Below are 16891 nucleotides of genomic sequence, written 5' to 3'. Positions count from 1 at the left end.
CTGTACTGGTTATATAAGTGACTAAGTTACTTTGTCCACTACTCATTCTGTAATGGTATTGAGAGAGATATAAGTGATACATAGAATATAATCTCTATTCTCACCACAATTATGATCAGGTAGTAGATAAAACCTATGATTATAAATAAGAATAAAGACTACATAAGAGCTATAAAGAGTTTACTATGGGAATTTTGAGCACTAAGAGATAACTTAAACCTAGGAAAATCAAATTTGATCATAATATTACACTTGAGAAAAGTCTCGAAAAACTGGTATAATTTCAGCCTGTCTAGATTGGTAAGGTTGGAGGATAGGAGAATTTTAAGTGTAAGAGCAACATGAGTGAAAGAAACAGTTGTAAAAAATTGAGGGCTATATTTAGAAAACATTAGCTTACATTTTGGCTGAAAATGGAAAATTAGAAGGGGAGCTCTATAAGCCAAGGATCATAAGAGCAGGGAGAGCCTTGAAAGACTAAGATTTATCAACACTGAGTGTCACTGAAGGTGTTTGTTTTTTTTTTTTTTTTTTTTTTTTTTTTTTTTTTTTTTTTTTTTGGTGTTGGGGGAAGGCAAAGGAGTGATATGAGATGTTTGTAGGGAATTTAATCAATTATTCTAGAGAACATATTTGTATGTATAATTAGGTTTCTGAAGATTTAAATAATTTAATGTAGAAACCTATGCATCTAAGCTGAAGTCAGTGTTAGAAGAGAAATGGGTAAAATGCTACTATTTTTTCCCTGGAAGATTCTAAATGGTTTTTTTGTATATGGATGAGTTCTGAATAATAGGAGTATTTTTAATGAGGGAATCCCTGGAACATACATAAAAGTCAATTCACAGAGTCAATGAATGAATTCAATACATATAAACACTTTACATAGACAAAATTTCAACAGTAGGGAAGGTGGAGGAGGTATATCTATAAACAGACTAATTAGTAATTCTGAGATAGTTTGATTTAAGGAATTATCACAAGATCCCAGAGAAATGATGTGGTGACAGAATAAATAATGATAAATAATAATAATAATGATAAATATTTGTCCATAGGAAAAATACATAAGCCAAATATAAACAAGTTAAGTTCAGATGCTTAGTGGGGTCTAAGAACTATAATAGAAAACTAATTGACTTACTAAACAGCTTCCTTATGTTTATTGCAAGTGTTGTTCACCTTTTTTAATTAATTTATTTTTAAAGGAATACAAATTTTATATTTACAACTTTAGGAATATAGTTATTCTTCCCACCATAACCGCCCTCCCATCCACACTCCTTATCCCACACCTCCTCCTTATCCCCCTCCCATTCCCAGTCCCATTCGCCATTAAGATTCATTTTCAATTAACTTTGTACACAGAAGACCAACTCTATACTAAGTAAAGATTTCAACAATTTTCACACACGCACACACACACACACACACACAGTTTGAGAACAAGTATCACAGTTAACTTTCATAGAGGCAATTTGTGTCTTACCATTTTCAGTTCTGAGAGGGCATAGAAAAGTGAAAGCCACAAACAGTCCAGCCCAGTTAAGTCATATAACTTTACTAAAGCCACTTCTGTCAGCCATATTCAGGCATTTTTGGTAGTCATAACCACAGAAAGTGAGAGGAAAGAGAAAGACAGCAGGAGTGAGGGAGGCAAAGAGGAAGGGAAGGAGGGAGAGGGGAGAGAGAAAGAGAGAGAGGAGACTTACATATAATTTCCAATTCCATTCTACTTCTCAAAACATTCATTTTGATTCGTCTGAGTTTTGATTTAAGAAAAAATTCAACCCCCAAGAAGTACACAGTGTGTGATGGTGAGAAATAAGTGCCACAGAAATAATATTCAGAATTGTAAGTACCTGTGTCATGTTAGTTAGTGCAAAGCGATACTAGCTTTAAAAGGAGACCATGTAAAGGATAGAAGTAGGAGTGGAGAACTCCATTAAGGAGAGGTTAAGAAGACTCAAAGTTGAAAAATCTTGAAGATGGTTTTGTAAATGAGTGGGATTCCAACAGAGATGTCAGAGAGGGTGGATGTTGCGAGAGCAAGTAATGGAATGAACATAGGCTGGGGTATGGAGGGAGACAAAATGCTCAGTTTGTTCAAGAAACAGAACAATACAGTATGCTAGAAACACAAGGAGAGAGTAGATGGGTATTGGGAGATAGACTGTAAATGTATGGTAGGATTCGTGGGAGGTCCTTCAACATCCTCAAGGTGAGGAGTTCAAAGATAACTTTGGACCTGATTTTAAATTACAAATCAAATGTCATTTTTCATAGACATTGTGAGTTTTACAAAAAAGTATAAGCTGTATAAGCTGATTTTATTTCTTCATAATATTTCTATTAAAGTTTTCCCAAAGCATTTATGAGTCTTTAATAACTAATAACTAGTAAGAAAATTATTATCCAGTGCTGGAGCCTCATATATTTGGATGCAAAATAGTAATACTTATGAGAAAAACACACAAAAGAGAATTCTGAATAAAAATTCTCCCTTCTTTGTAAATGACATACTTTAAAAGCATGAAATGTTCATTTAGATTATTTATTTATATCCTGGTTTATGTTTCAAAGGATTTTAGCTGGTTCATAATTGTAGCACATGAAAGCAAATGATCCTGAAATATAAGCAGAAACTGTATAATATAAAAAGAATCAAATGTGTAGACCACAAATATATGATTATTATATAGCATAGTGGTTATAGTCATATACCTGGGACTAGATTGCTGGATTTAAATCCTGGTTCTACCATATGTTAGCTATATGAATTTGAGCAAGTTACATAACATCTTTGTGCCTTGATTAGCTCATCTTTAAGAATTAGAATTATATTTAACTTTACTAAGGTTCAAAATGAATTCAGTGGGTGAAGGAAAAGATGAAGCTGTTGCAGAAAGGATATAAAATTCAGATCATGTGAGCAAAAGAAAGGAAGATGTATTGTGATTGAGGGGGTTAATTTTCATCTTTTTACTCTTCTTAATCAAAGCTGTGTCAAACAGTGGGCTTTTGGGAAAAAATGTACAGATAGAAGAATAGATACATGTATACATACATAATTCAATTCTACATTCAATTCTTCTACTGATGTTTTATGGGGGCCCAGATTTGTGATGGACAGGGTTAAGCTGCTGCCTACAATTCTGGCCTCCAATATGGACACCAGTTAGAGTCTCAGCTGCTCCAATTCTGATCCAGCTCCCTGCTAATGCACCTGGGAAAGCAGTGGAAGATGGCCCAAGTGCTTGGGCCCCTACACTCATATGGGACCCTCGGAAGTGGCTTCTGGTACCTGGCTTCAGCCTGATTCAGATCTGATCATTATGGTCATTTGGGGAATGAATCAGTGGTTGAGAGATCTCTCTGTCTCTGTCTCTTCCTTTCTCTCTCTTTGTAACTCTACCTTTCAAATAAGAAAAAAAAAATTATGGATTCAGTTCCCCTTCTAATGAAGTAGCTACTTTACACTTAAACTGTGAGGGGCTATGACTTCATTTCTTTCCATTCCTATTTGTTGATTATAGTTGATCATATAAACTAGCAGCACTTTGATCACACAGTTGTACACACAAATCTTTTTAAATGTATTGGCTTCAGAGACATTTCTATGTAAATAATGAATGTCTTAAATGTACAGAGCTTCACTGTCCAGTAGAACTCTCTGCAATGGTAGAAATATTTTATATCTGTGCTGTCCTGTATAGTAGTCACTAATAACACGTGACTGTTGAGCACTTAAAATAAAGCTAATGTAACTGAAAAATGGAATGGATTTCAATTTAATTTATTTAAATTCAAATATAAGTAGCCACATGTGGGCTAGTGACTACCTTAGTAGAAGTGCACTCTAGAGGAAGCCTTAGGTAAAGGGGTAGACTTCAAGCAAGGTTTAACAATTGGTGTCACTTTATAATTAAAAAAGAAAGAACAGCAAATTAAGAACTCCATCTGAACTACTGAGGTTCAAGTTCAAAGACTAAGAACATGAGAACTCCCAAATTCATCCTTCTAAAGGATATTTATGCCAGTAAACATTATAAATATATTCCTGCTGTTCCAGTCTTTTGATCATATACCATATATTTCAGAAAATTGCTTTAATGCTTTTCCTCATTAGTCTTTCATAGCTAGTAGAGTCCTAATAAGTCTTTCAAGCATGGGTGCTTACCTAATCTTTCCATGTCAAAGGAACTCTCACTTTAGAGTCTGTTAATTTAGTTTAGTGTCTTGTCTCTGCAGCAAAGGGCTTTTGTCAATTGTATTTTCAGAAATCAATAATACAGATAAAAGAAAGAAAATTATTCAGTGATAACTTTGTGCCAGATATTTTGCGGGACACCTTCACAAGTTATCTCATTCAATACCCACTACAATCCTGAAAGAAACTATTAGTTTCCCTGCTTTAAAAGTGAGGAAACTGAGGTCCTGAGAAAGCAAGCAATTTGTTTGGTTAATGCATCAAATAAAACTTAAAATGTGTAAGGCACTGTGCTATGCATTTTCCAGCACAGATTATCACAAATGAGTTAGGTGTTATTATTGTTCCACTTCACAGATGAGGCAACTGGTGCATACAACTAAGAGTCCCTGAAGCCAGAATTAAAAACCAAGATGGCTAAAACCAAAGCCTATGTTCTCACTCATTACAACTAGATGGCTTCGTTGTTCTGTTCTGCCAAAGTGCACCTCATCACTGCACTGCACATTTATTTTTTGTGGTTCTCTCTGAGACATTCTGCAAAGACTCATTTGCATGAACATTTTCACCATACAGTGTTCTCAGACTGCTCTTTAGACTGCCAAATCTAAACCTTGTCAGTCAATACCCACTGGCTTTCGTTTTCCTGTTGATAACTCAGATCAAAGAGCTCAAGACCATGTGCAACAGATACTAGAGAGACTGATGGGGATGAGAATTAGGAAATAGATACAAAAATGCATGGGTAGTATAGGACTTTGTTCTCTAAATATTTGAAAACTTGTTGAAATGAACATGGAACTCTTTCATGTTGTTTAATTTGAATTTAAAAAGTTTACTTCAAGACTAATACATAGTACAAATTTCTAAGAAGGACAACAAGGGGAGTCTTGTGGATGTTCCTGTCAGTCCCAATGACTATGAGAATCACTGAAAGTAATGTTGGGAACAGTTTAGGTAAGAAGTTCAAAAAGAGAATATTTTTAAAAACTTCTTGACATTTATGCTGAAAGAATTTGCCAAGGGAAACTATCACTTGGATAAAATCCCTGAGTAGTATGGAAGCTACTTTGGTTACATGGTTACACCCTTGCCTTAGTCTATGGTTGGCGTGTTATTCTGAACTTTACACAGCAAGAAATACACAAATTATAATGGTCTTTCTTTAGGTGAAGCAAATACTTCCATCATTTAGAATAAAGTCTGTGATTTTGTTTTCATGTAAAGGAAACAATAGAATGTACTAGTAAGCCCTCATTTAAGGGGCTCATGGTTTTTTGTTTTTGTTTTTGAAGGGAATTATGAGACAGAGAAGAAATAAGACTTGCAGTCTCCTTGCAGTACATGCGCTCTGTTTTTAAAAACTGGAAATAGGGGCAGACATTTGGTGCAGTAATTAAGCCACCACCTGGGACACTGGCACCCGTATGAAGGTGCCTGGGTTCCAGACCTGGCTCTGCTTTTGATTCCAAACCAGTTTGAATTCCAGGCTACTGGCTTCCATATGCCACAGCCTCTGCTATTGTGGGCATTTGAGGATTGAACCAACAGATGTAAGATTCTCTCTCTCTCAAATACGATGAAAATAAATAACTCCATGGCCACATAGCAAGACTCTAGCCCCTTAAAAAAAGTAAAAAACTGTAAGTGTAAAGACTACTATAAAATGTTTGTAAAAAATAAAATTAAAAGATGAATTAAAAAAATGAAATCGAGACATATGACAGGTCTTCAAAATTATGCATGGATCTCAATTTTCTGCACCAAAATAAACTTATCTCTGAATTCCATGAAGTCAAAAAAGGACCTCTATTGGGATAGCTTTTGAAGTGAAAAACATTTGGCCCAAATATACTTGTTTAGAAAAGTTTTAACTTTTAAGTGAAGTTTAAGATCATGGCTCCCAGTTCTTTTAACATAAATTGTCGAGAAAAGAAATTTGGACCAGGACAGTTGAAAATTATCCTCTCTTCCCACTGTCCCCTCATCCCTCTCTCTCAAACACATGCAAAGGTGTGTGCATGCACATACATACACACAATGACAGCTTGCAAATTCCATTGACTGAAAATAGGCCTAGTAATTTATTATCAGACCTCCCTTATACAAATGCTATGGGCAGGGCCAGCGCTGTGGTGTAGCGGGTAAAGCTGCCACCTGTAGTGCTGGCATCCCGTATGGACACTGGTTCGAGTCCTGGCTGCTCAACTTCCGATCCAGCTCTCTGCTATGGCCTGGGAAAGCAGTGGAAGATGGACTTGGGCCCCTGCACACACGTGGGAAACCTGGAAGAAGCTCCTGGCTCCTGGCTTCAGATCGGCACAGCTCCATTTGTTGTGGCCAATTGGGGAGTGAACCAGCAGATGGAAGACCTCTCTCTCTCTGCCTCTCCTCTCTCTGTGTAATTCAGACTTTCAAATAAATAAATAAATATAAAAAAAAAAACAAATTCTATGGGCATTTTCATCCAGCAATTCGTTGCATTCACAATTTCTATAGCTTCATTCAATTGTAAGACAAAAAGGATGACAGAAGCTGAAAACGCTGGCCACTTTATCCTATGACCTCATTCTTTTTTCAGGCAAACCACTTCCCTGAACAATCATTCACTTTAGTGACCACACCCTTGAACAACAACTTTTTAAAGGAACATACCCCTCCCCACAGAACAGGAAGATTTTCGCATAGTGTACAGAAATCCTGGCACAGTAGGGGAGCTATCCACAATCTTTGTAACCAAAGAAAAGTAAAAAAAAAAAAAAAGGTAAACAAAGGTAAGCACCAACCGAATAATTATTGAGAGTAGAGGACATTCATATTCATAAACACATATTTTCCTCTAGGCTGTTTTTCAGCATTAGATTTGGTTGCGATTTTCAAATTTAAAAGAATAGCAACCCTTATAAGATGAACATTAAGAAATCCCTTCTTGTGCCAAACCTTGTTTTTCAAAAAATACTGATTACCACAAAAAATCTTTTAAAATGAAATATAGACATATGTGCCAGACTCTGCTTGTCCTCAGAGTGGACAGGCAAATTGTATTTATCCAGAAAACTACAAAATATTTACCTACAAAATGGTCACTTGATCAGCAGTTCAACAAATGACTAGTACTAAAATTAAAATATTTTATTTGATCCTTCTCTCTCTCTCCCTCTCTCTCTCTCTCTCTCTCGCACACATACATGCACACACACACAAACCCTTTCCCTTTACAACTGAGTTTTTCTGTACAAATGCAAAATATCTTGAACTCCATGAAAACTAAAACTAATGGAAGGAAAAAATAGAAATCCAATGATTAGTTCACAGATGTGCTGTTCATTTAAGGCAGTATTTCATTTAATGATAGTAAGTTAATATTTAAGCCTTATTAAAGATTGAACTGTAAGGGTTTTTTGCTTGTTTGTTTGTTTTCTTTTGTTTCCAGTAGCTTCTAGCAATCTATTTATTTACAAGACCACATTCAGTTCTAAAAGGCCATCTGTGTTTGATTTTACACCTGTGTTTGATTTTACTTGCTCATATTGGTAAACTCAGTCATTTCAATTCTACCATTAGTTTAGACAACGTCACCAGCAAGATTTCTATAGCTAATCTTCTACAAGAAACACCCATCAATCAGACAAAATAATTACCAAGAAAACCATGAAATACATCTGATCAATTATAGACAAGAAACAAAGTAAGTTTATGTATCTGGACAAATTTAAAATGTTTGTATCTACAAACAGCATTTTAGTGCACAAGCCCTTATTTTTCTTTCTTTACTATCATGAAAATAATCTCAGACTTCACAATATCCTGCGTTCTGATCTTTTATCCTAGTTTCTTTGGCCATACTTTCTGTCCCTAAGGGTCTTTATAAATTCCTCTATGGGAAATTCCACTTTAGGATGATCTTGTAAGGATCTCTGTCTAATTTCAGGTAAAAGAGGGAAAGTCCTGCAAAAAGCTTCACCTGTTCAAAGCCTGGTCCCAGGGATTATTAAAAGAAAAAGTTGAACTATGGAGCAAATAAAAAAGCATGATCTTGAAAGGTTATTCAGTAGTCAATATTTATAATTTACTGTTTCAGCTTTTAAATGCATATCTATTTATTTTCTTTTTTAAACTAGCAAGTTGACAAGAAGAAGTTAAATGTGTTAAAATAGCTATGAAAAATACAATGATTTTAGCATTCCTATGATAATAGTAATTGTTTTCAGCCTTCACATTCTTTTGGGGCTACTAGGAACCAAAGGTGACACCCACATAGTCAGGCATTATCATCCCAACACTGAATGTTGGAATGTACATTTGCATTATTATCACTTATACAAACTAGTAGTTTTGATCATAACATTTTTCTTCCCTTGATATCAATACAGCTGTAGTTTTTCTCAATCAGTAAATTCCCAATAGTAAATCTTTGATTTTTTTTTCATGTTTTATGCTAAAATCATGCAAGGAGTGAAATAAAAGCAAAATTTTGGCATTTGGGGTTTTAGGGTTATCTATATCTTTGAAAATACCCTTCAAATAGTTTCATTATGAATATTAGAATGCCATTTCATATCCTACTTAATATTTCAGTTTTTGGAAAAATAACCCATATTATCCCCAACTAGTATAATAACATAACATAGGACAGTATCCCAATGGTTTCACTTTGAGATATTTACAGTAGAAATTCTATGTTGGAAATACAATTTAAGTTTGGATAAAAGTTTCTAGAGAACTTAAAGACAAGAAATTTTTCATAATGTAATATTTGTTTTTGGAAAACAAATGAATTTTAAGATTATACATGCTATATATAAAAATCATGACATTATAGCAATTGCCTTTTAAGTGATATGGATTTAGTTACAAGAGGAGTTTCCCAGTCTGCACAAAACAAAACAAAATGCAATGTTAAATTTTAAAAAGTCACTATTTTTCTTTTCTTTCTTGACATGAAAATTTAATGCAGAATCAGAAAGTGAAATAGATCTAAAACTGTTCATTTTATATACTCTTGCAATGTTACTTTTCATTTATTGGCAAGATTGTTAGTACAGGTATTGATTCTAAAAAAAAAACTTAAAGATTTAATTCCAGTTTAAAGGGTGTTTTAAGAGTTCCATCTTTTGTAGCTTACATATAACTATTGTTTCCATTTCACCTTCCTAAGTCCTATACTACTCTTTAAGTACATCTTCTACCAATATTCCAAAAATATTTACCTAATAATACAGTAATTGATCATTTTCAGAAGATGAAACACAAATGGCAATTGAAACAGACATCTGCACCTGTTACTTATCCTAGAGCAACACACTATTTGCTGAACACAAATACCTGCTCGTCACTCCATACATGCAATTTGTCCCTGTACTACCATATTAGGTACAAGATATCTGTTTGCTTCTTATATAAAGGGAATCAGTGGAAACCTGTTCTTAAGAAAGGAAGGAAAGAACCTACTGTATTTGAATTGAGGAATGTTTTACAGTAGGGAACAAAAATACCTCCGTTAAGATCTTTCAATCAAATCCAGTGGAAAACGGGGCTTCCTAGGCTCTAGTTAAATCATGAAAATCATAAGAAATCATGAAGAAATGACTATAGGCATGAAACTGAATTTAGCTTACTGTCCAGTACTGCGATCCACCAAAAGATATCATGTACAACAGAGAGAAAGAAGCAGAAAGAAGAGAGATGAGATTCAAGATCTACTCCCTGTATTAGCCTAGCACAGCTGTCTTTATGATACCTGGGAATGGTCGCTCCAAACCAAGTTTTGATAGGAGGAGGCAGCTTTGAGAGGGGAGAGCACTTCTCGTGAGCTGATGGGGTCCAAGGCCTGCACCACCTTGTTCATGGGCCCACTGTAGGTCCTCACTCGCTCGTATACTACATTTTTTTCTGGAAGCTGCTGAGGTTGGCTTGACTGGTGGTAGCAGTGGTAATGCTGGGGCTGGCACTGCAGCACCTCTAGGGGTTGCTGAGTCCCACAGCTGCTGCTGCTGGTCTCACTCCAATAGCTTGAGCTCATCATCTTCTCAATGGTCAGCAAGGGACTCCCCAGATGCTCTCCCTGAGGAACAAACAAAGAGAGACAATGAAAGAAAAGTATAGGCAGGCAGGAACATGTACTCAAGCCATTTATCAACCTCCTCTGCCCAGAGTCGTGCCAGGCAGAGATGAGTTACCTGAGCAGCAGCAGAAGCAGGTCTGGCAGCTGCAGAGGAGGCAGCAAAGTATTTGAGCTCAAATGAAAAGTGGAGCCACCCTGTGAGATTGCTCCAGGAAATGGTACAGGCACGCCCCTATGGGGCGGATTCACCTGGCAGGTTTCCGTGCCAGGAGAGGCCCTGCCTCGCCACAGAGATAGCTACAAGGCTATGCAGTAGGTAAAGGAGTCTGTAGAGCAGAAGCCAGAGATTCCAAGCCCATGGGACTGGAAATTTGCAGATATGCCCATGCTAAAACTTGCTAGAGCTAGAGAAAAAAAAAGTCACAAACATCATATGAAAGTGGTTTTCTTAAGGTTTGTAAGCTTAGCAAAGTTAGTTACAAGCATAAGTATTATCATTGCAGAATCTCAGACCAAAATAGGGGGTATTAGCCGAGGGACACACTAATTTTCACAGATAAATGTACAGTCTCTCTGTAAAACCCGGCTGATAATTGCAGTTAAGGTTGCTATGGGGTCTCATTCTAGCAACTCTCTCTCTCTCATTTATGGAACCTGTTTGTCTTGCTCCAGTCTAGTGTGCTTCTCTAACATACACTGGAAGAGATTTGTCTAAGTGACTGAATTACTGTCTAGAAAGGGGAAAGGGATGGTCCAGAAAAACCTAACCATTCCACAAATGCTCTGAATTGTTGGTATTTGTATTTGTCTTTCTGCAGTTTTACAAATAAATTTGCCCTGACTTTATGTGTGCCTTAAGAAACACTGAATTTGATTGCCTTTTAAAATCCAGCAGTGAAGGGAGCTCCAGGTCCTAAGGAGTGTTTCACCTACATAATGAAATTTAAATGTGGTCAGCAGTAATATTATTACTACTTGAAATTCCAATCATAATGGCATTTAACCATCAGATTTTGCCTTGCAAAACTCTTCAGCACCACTGAACTCCAGAATATTCACTGAGAGTATCTTCAGAAAAGAAATATGTTCCTGATGCACATATATACCGTAACACCTAGCATACCACTACAATTCTGGAGAAGGCAAAGGCATCCAGATGGCTAGCCAGCTTTTTTTCTGCTGAGTGAACAAAGTGTAATGATTTACAGGTCACTTACTATGTATATTATGTCATCCTCAAATTTGGTGAAGGTTATTTGGTGAGAAACTGAGGCATAGACATGGAAAGATTCCCAAAGATAAATAATAGTAAATGGTGGGTCTGGGATTTGAAGATAGGGAGACTGACTTTAGAATCTAAGGTCTTGTCTACTGTATTATATTGCTTGTTACATTTTTAAATTGTTAGGCATGTGGTTGTCTAATAAATATTCTAGGTAAGAAACACTAGCTTCTACCTGACTTTAAAAGGAATCTGCTTTTTATAATGGGGAAAGAATATGCAAAAAATCTATATTAAAACTCTTTAAAATAACTTACTGTACACTAACTTTTATATTTATATTTGTGTGCTGTGTGCAGAGCTTTCATATCTAATCCTTGTTCATTTTAACACTGTTTCTCAAGAATCAATGAACATTTAATTAGAAACACGTGACCTGTCAAACAGCCTGGTAAAACATCAGATCAATAATTCACTAATATCATTAGCAGTATCATTTTGAATACACCTTATGTGTAAACAGTAAATGGATGTTAAACAGTTTTGATTGTTTAAATCTGAATTAAACACAAAGTGCTGTTAATATCTGATGCTAGCCAAGAGGTGATCTAGTAAAGAAAGTAAGAGATTGAGATGAGTAAGAACTCCTTGATCCACAAAATGCTGGTCATTCCTGCTCTCCAAAAATCTTAGATATGGAGCATTTTTTAAAGATTTATTTATTAATTTGAAAGTCAGAGTTACACACAGAGAGAATGTCGCTCCCCCTCTTCGTGGAGGAATGACACAGGACCCTGCGCTGTTCTTTTGTCTGCTCGGCCCTCCCCGGGTTTGCTGCTGGTTCTTCCCGGGTTGGCTACTGTCCCTTCCACCTCCGTGGAAGGGCAGTTCCCCCTGGCCACATTCCCCACTTCCGCAGGGGAGCGGCACACCGCCAGCCGGCTCTCTCGGGGGCTGCACAGGTGTTCCCCTTAGATGTTCCCCTTAGATGTTCCTGGTGCATGCCGTCTCTCTCCTCCTTTATAGTCCTCCTCCGCCAATCCTAACTCGGCTGCCCACACGCCGAGTACGCTGCTCTCCTCCAATCAGGAGCAAGTCCTACAGTTTATTGGCTGAACTGGAGGCAGCTGTGTAGAAGCTGTTTTCTTCTCTCCCAGCGCCATATTGTGGGAGAGCAGATGCATAGAATAAGTCTTAATTCCAGTAACTTAGTCTAAGTCCGGGCTGCTCTCCACAGAGAAGGAGACGGAGAGAGAGAGAGAGAGAGAGTCTTCCATCTGCTGATTCACTCCCCAGTTGGCTGCAACAACCAGAGCTGCGCTGATCCAAAGCCAGGAGCCAGGAGCTTCTTCCAGGTTTCCCACGTGGGTGCAGGAGCCCAAGGACTTGGGCTATCCTCTACTGCTTTTCCAGGCCATAGCAGAGAGCTGGATCAGAAGTAGAGCAGCCAGGACATGAACTGGTGCCCATATGGGATGTGGGCACTGCATGTGGCGGCTTAACCTACTATACCACAGTGCTGGCCCCAGATAGGTAGCATTTTGATGAAGCTACGTGGATGTGGTTGGGCTACAATTAATGTGTGAAACTTTTACACTCATCTCATCCCTTAGCCTCATTCATCACTGTTTCCCATCACTGCATATAAGGGAGAAATAGCTTGAAACTCGGAGACAGTATATAAGAAATGAGATTATATCTAACTATGACACAGATGTTGACTATTCTTGTTCACTTCAGAGAGGTTTATCATTCTCATGAAAGTTTCTACTCTTAAGAATTCTCTTGAGCATTGCATAATATTCAGCTTCGATTGTTTTATTTCTCTTTTATGAGGGTGTTAATACTATCCTATTATTGATTAATAAATATATATGAATAAAATATATTTGTGTACTTAATAATTGTACTTTGCTTACACTTGAAAATCCAAGGAACTGACATTCTATGTTCTGCAGGCTTCATTAGCATGCTACCGTTCTCACATTGCTGGATAGGGTAGTAAGAGTTGATTCCTTATTATTAGCTCCAGACATGTTAAGATAATCTGTAATTACTTTTCTAACCATTCTTATGTCTTATTCAGTAATATAGATATTTTATATTTAGTACTGAAGAAAACTCATTACGATTATGGATTTGGGGAATAGAATTAACACTCCCTTAGAAGCTAATTCAGTTCTAACACAGTGAAGAAAATCTTTACTGTTTCTGATTATTAACAAATTCATTCTTTAAAATTTAAAGAAGTGAATACACAAAGTAGAAAAATGAAACTGTCTACATTAATGACAGGAATAAGGGATGGAGTAAAGAATGTTCACTGCATAAATTAAATGCAATAAAACAATGATTTACATTTTGACTGAGCTGTCTTGAAGGTCAACGTAACTGTGCATAATGGAAAAATCAACTCAGTTTCTCTTATATTCTCACAATACAGAATGCTCTCTTATGCTCTCACACACACTAAGCAAGTAACCAATTCTGGATTAGACATCAGTTAGATGTCCTCTAATTCAATTGAATTCTGATACTGTCTACTCTGAGATAGTCAGATACCACAGATGGAGGGTTCAGTCCCCAAGACTGCCCCCCCAATTCAGATGCCAATTGCAAGCCCCAAGTTATTTTACATTCGCTTCTATAAGCTATAAATCAGGTTACCAGGACCCCTTATTTGCAATAATTTGCTAGAACAGCTCACACAACTCAGAGAAACACTATTTGCATTTACTTTTTTATTATAAAGAATATTCAAGCAAAATGAAATCCCCAAATGAAACAGTCATCTGTACCCCCCTGTTCATTGCAGCTCAATTCACAATAGCTAAGTTATGGAATCAACCCAGATGTCCATCAACTGATGTCTGGATAAAGAAATTATGGTATATATAAACTATGCAGTACTACTCAGTGATAATCTCCCTCTCTCTTTTTCTCTCTCATTCGTGCGTGCGCGGGCCTGACTTTTGCAACAAAATGGATGCAACTGGAAACCATTATACTTAGTGAAATAGGCCAGTCCCAAAAAGACAGATATCATATGCTTTCCCTCATCTGAGGTAACTAATAGAGTACCTTAAATGTAATGTATTGAAGTGAAATTGACATTTTGAAATTTGATGATCATTTATAGCCCTTGCCTCTACTGTTGAGGAACAGTGTTTTTTTTTTTTTTTTCTTCATACTATTTGTTGAACTCTTTACTTAGTGTTGGGCTAATCTTATGAGTATAAAGTAAACTGAAAAGAGATCTTTGTGACAATTAAGTGTAGGAATGGGAAACAGAGGAGGAAGAAAGGTGGGAGTATGGGTGGGAGGAAAGGTAGTGTGGGAAGTATCACTATGTTCTTAAATCTGTATATATGAAATACATGTAATTTGTATAAAACATAAAAACTTAAAATTCAATAAAAACATTTAAAGACACACAATATTTAGTAAATTGCAGGTGAAAAAATAATCAAAGGATACAGAATACTAGATGAAAGAGATACATAGGGAAGTGCATGTGGGAAGAGATATGGCATTTCCTTTCCCTCTCCTGTGTACCACCCTTCAGGACCTTACCCATGTTCGGCTATCCAGAAGCTCTTCAAACTGTCCTTTTTGGTTTTTATTGAGGCTTAATTACATATGCATGATTGATCAAATCATTGGTCCTTGGTGATCAACTTAACCTTCTGTCCCTCTTCCTCCTCCAGGGACTGGAGAGGAAGGGTAAAAGTTACAACCCTCTAATCCTGCCTTAATTGTTCCAAGTGACCACTTTCCACACTGAAACTACCTAGAGGTTGCTAGTCAACAGATAAAATGACCTTTGTTGCCTTGAAGATTTCAAGGATTTTAGGAGTTGTATGCCAGAAAATGGAAAGGAAGACCAAAGATACACTTAACAATATCATACAATATCATATCAACTTCATAAAATTGTTATTGGAATCAAATGTGAAAGTGCTTGCTAATTATAATATACTACCCAAGTAGAAGACTTTAAAATGTAATATTCACAGATAGTATGCTGTGATTTTTGTGAAATAATAGAATTTGAAAAGCAAATGTGAATGTATCAGAAGGCTATGGGCCTGTTTTATTTTTTAAAAAGCTTAGCTACCCAAAATGATTAAGGTAAAACAGAACAGTAATTAATGCATCCAAATTGATGCACAGAACTATCTTAGAATATTAAACAACAAATAATTATAACTCTATCACCTTATACATTTTATCAGCATCAGCAGTTTTCATGTGTATAGCTAGTCCCATACTCCACCCTTTCTTTTTAAAGATTTATTTTATTTACTCAAAAGGCAGAGTTACAGAGAGAGGTAGAGACAAGGAAAAAAAGGTCTTCCATCTGCTGGTTCACTCTCCAAATGGCCGCAACAACCAGGACTAGGCCAGGCCAAAGCCAGGAGCCAGGAGCTTCTTCCAGGTCTCCCATGTGTGTGCAGGGGCCCAAGCACTTGGGCCATTCTCTACTGCTTTCTCAGGTGCATTAGCAGGGAGCTGGATCAGAAGTAGAACAGTGCCAATATTGGATGCCTGTGCTGCAGGCTGGGGCTTTGACCCACTGCACCATAGTGCAGGCCTCCATCTCCTGTTTTATGGGAATGATGCTAAAATCTATCTCTAGCTCAGACTCATAGCTTGAGGCAAATGATACAATGGCAAAGGATAGAGTGTTAAAGTGAAGTTATTTAAGCCTTTTTACTTCCATGAAGTTATTTAAGCCTTTTTACTTCCATGTTCTATATGGCCAGGAAGTCTATTCATACTGGAAAGGATCAACAAGCATTAGTCAAAGGTAGTTGAAATATAAGGTAGCTAAAATGGTTATATGAAAGCACTTGTTTCAATAAATGAGTCCAACTCATTTGAGCCTGCAGAACTCCATTCCAACTTTCTGATAGAACTTAAAGTTGAGCTTATTTAACCACTCTTGGGAAGTTTTAGTCTGGGCAATGTTTCAGAATATCAGATATATAAAAAAAGCATTTGTCTCAATCTGAAAAAATGAATAAGAGAATTTACAAACTGGACAGTTTAGTGACATCAACTGAAATGAAAAAAGTTATAGGAAATTATCAGGTGTTTGATAATACATATACCTACAGTAGAGATAGATGATCCCTGAAAAAAATTTGGTATTTCTCCTTCAAGGTCTCTGGATCCCTATCCTTAACTAAATTCTACCTGTGGCATATTTTTGCTCAGAATTAACTGAAACAGAGAAAATTAGACTTGGATTCTGGACAGAGTAAATAAACCATCAATATGACTGAATGCAATGGAACAGGTGTCCGACTTCCAGGATTCTGGGAAATCCCCAGGGACACCTGACCTCTCCTGCAGAGAAAAAGATTACTCAGATGAGCATTTCTCAAAGTGA

General features: G+C 36.7%; 1 protein-coding gene across 3 annotated transcripts in view; it reads right to left on the bottom strand.

Moving 5' to 3' along the window:
- Positions 1 to 16891, bottom strand: part of POF1B (POF1B actin binding protein) — a 110082-nt gene that overhangs the window by 88955 nt on the left and 4236 nt on the right. For 2 of the 3 annotated variants that reach the window (XM_002720251.6, XM_008272992.4), the window contains exons 1-2: positions 10390 to 10488; positions 9951 to 10274 (exon numbers count right to left, since the gene is read on the bottom strand). In XM_002720251.6, the coding sequence (XP_002720297.1) occupies positions 9951 to 10235 (285 nt within the window). In that variant the 5' untranslated portion in view covers positions 10236 to 10274; positions 10390 to 10488. Of the gene's footprint in view, positions 1 to 9950; positions 10275 to 10389; positions 10489 to 16891 lie in introns of those variants that run through there. The other variant, XM_089324226.1, reaches the window with a different exon arrangement.

The sequence above is a fragment of the Oryctolagus cuniculus genome, chromosome X, assembly GCF_051225735.1.
Source record: "Oryctolagus cuniculus isolate XC-2025 breed Fujian yellow rabbit chromosome X, ASM5122573v1, whole genome shotgun sequence".
Classification (NCBI taxonomy): Eukaryota; Metazoa; Chordata; class Mammalia; order Lagomorpha; family Leporidae; genus Oryctolagus; species Oryctolagus cuniculus.
The sequence above is the reverse complement of the archived record's forward strand: the minus strand, read 5'-3'. Positions and strand labels throughout refer to the sequence as shown.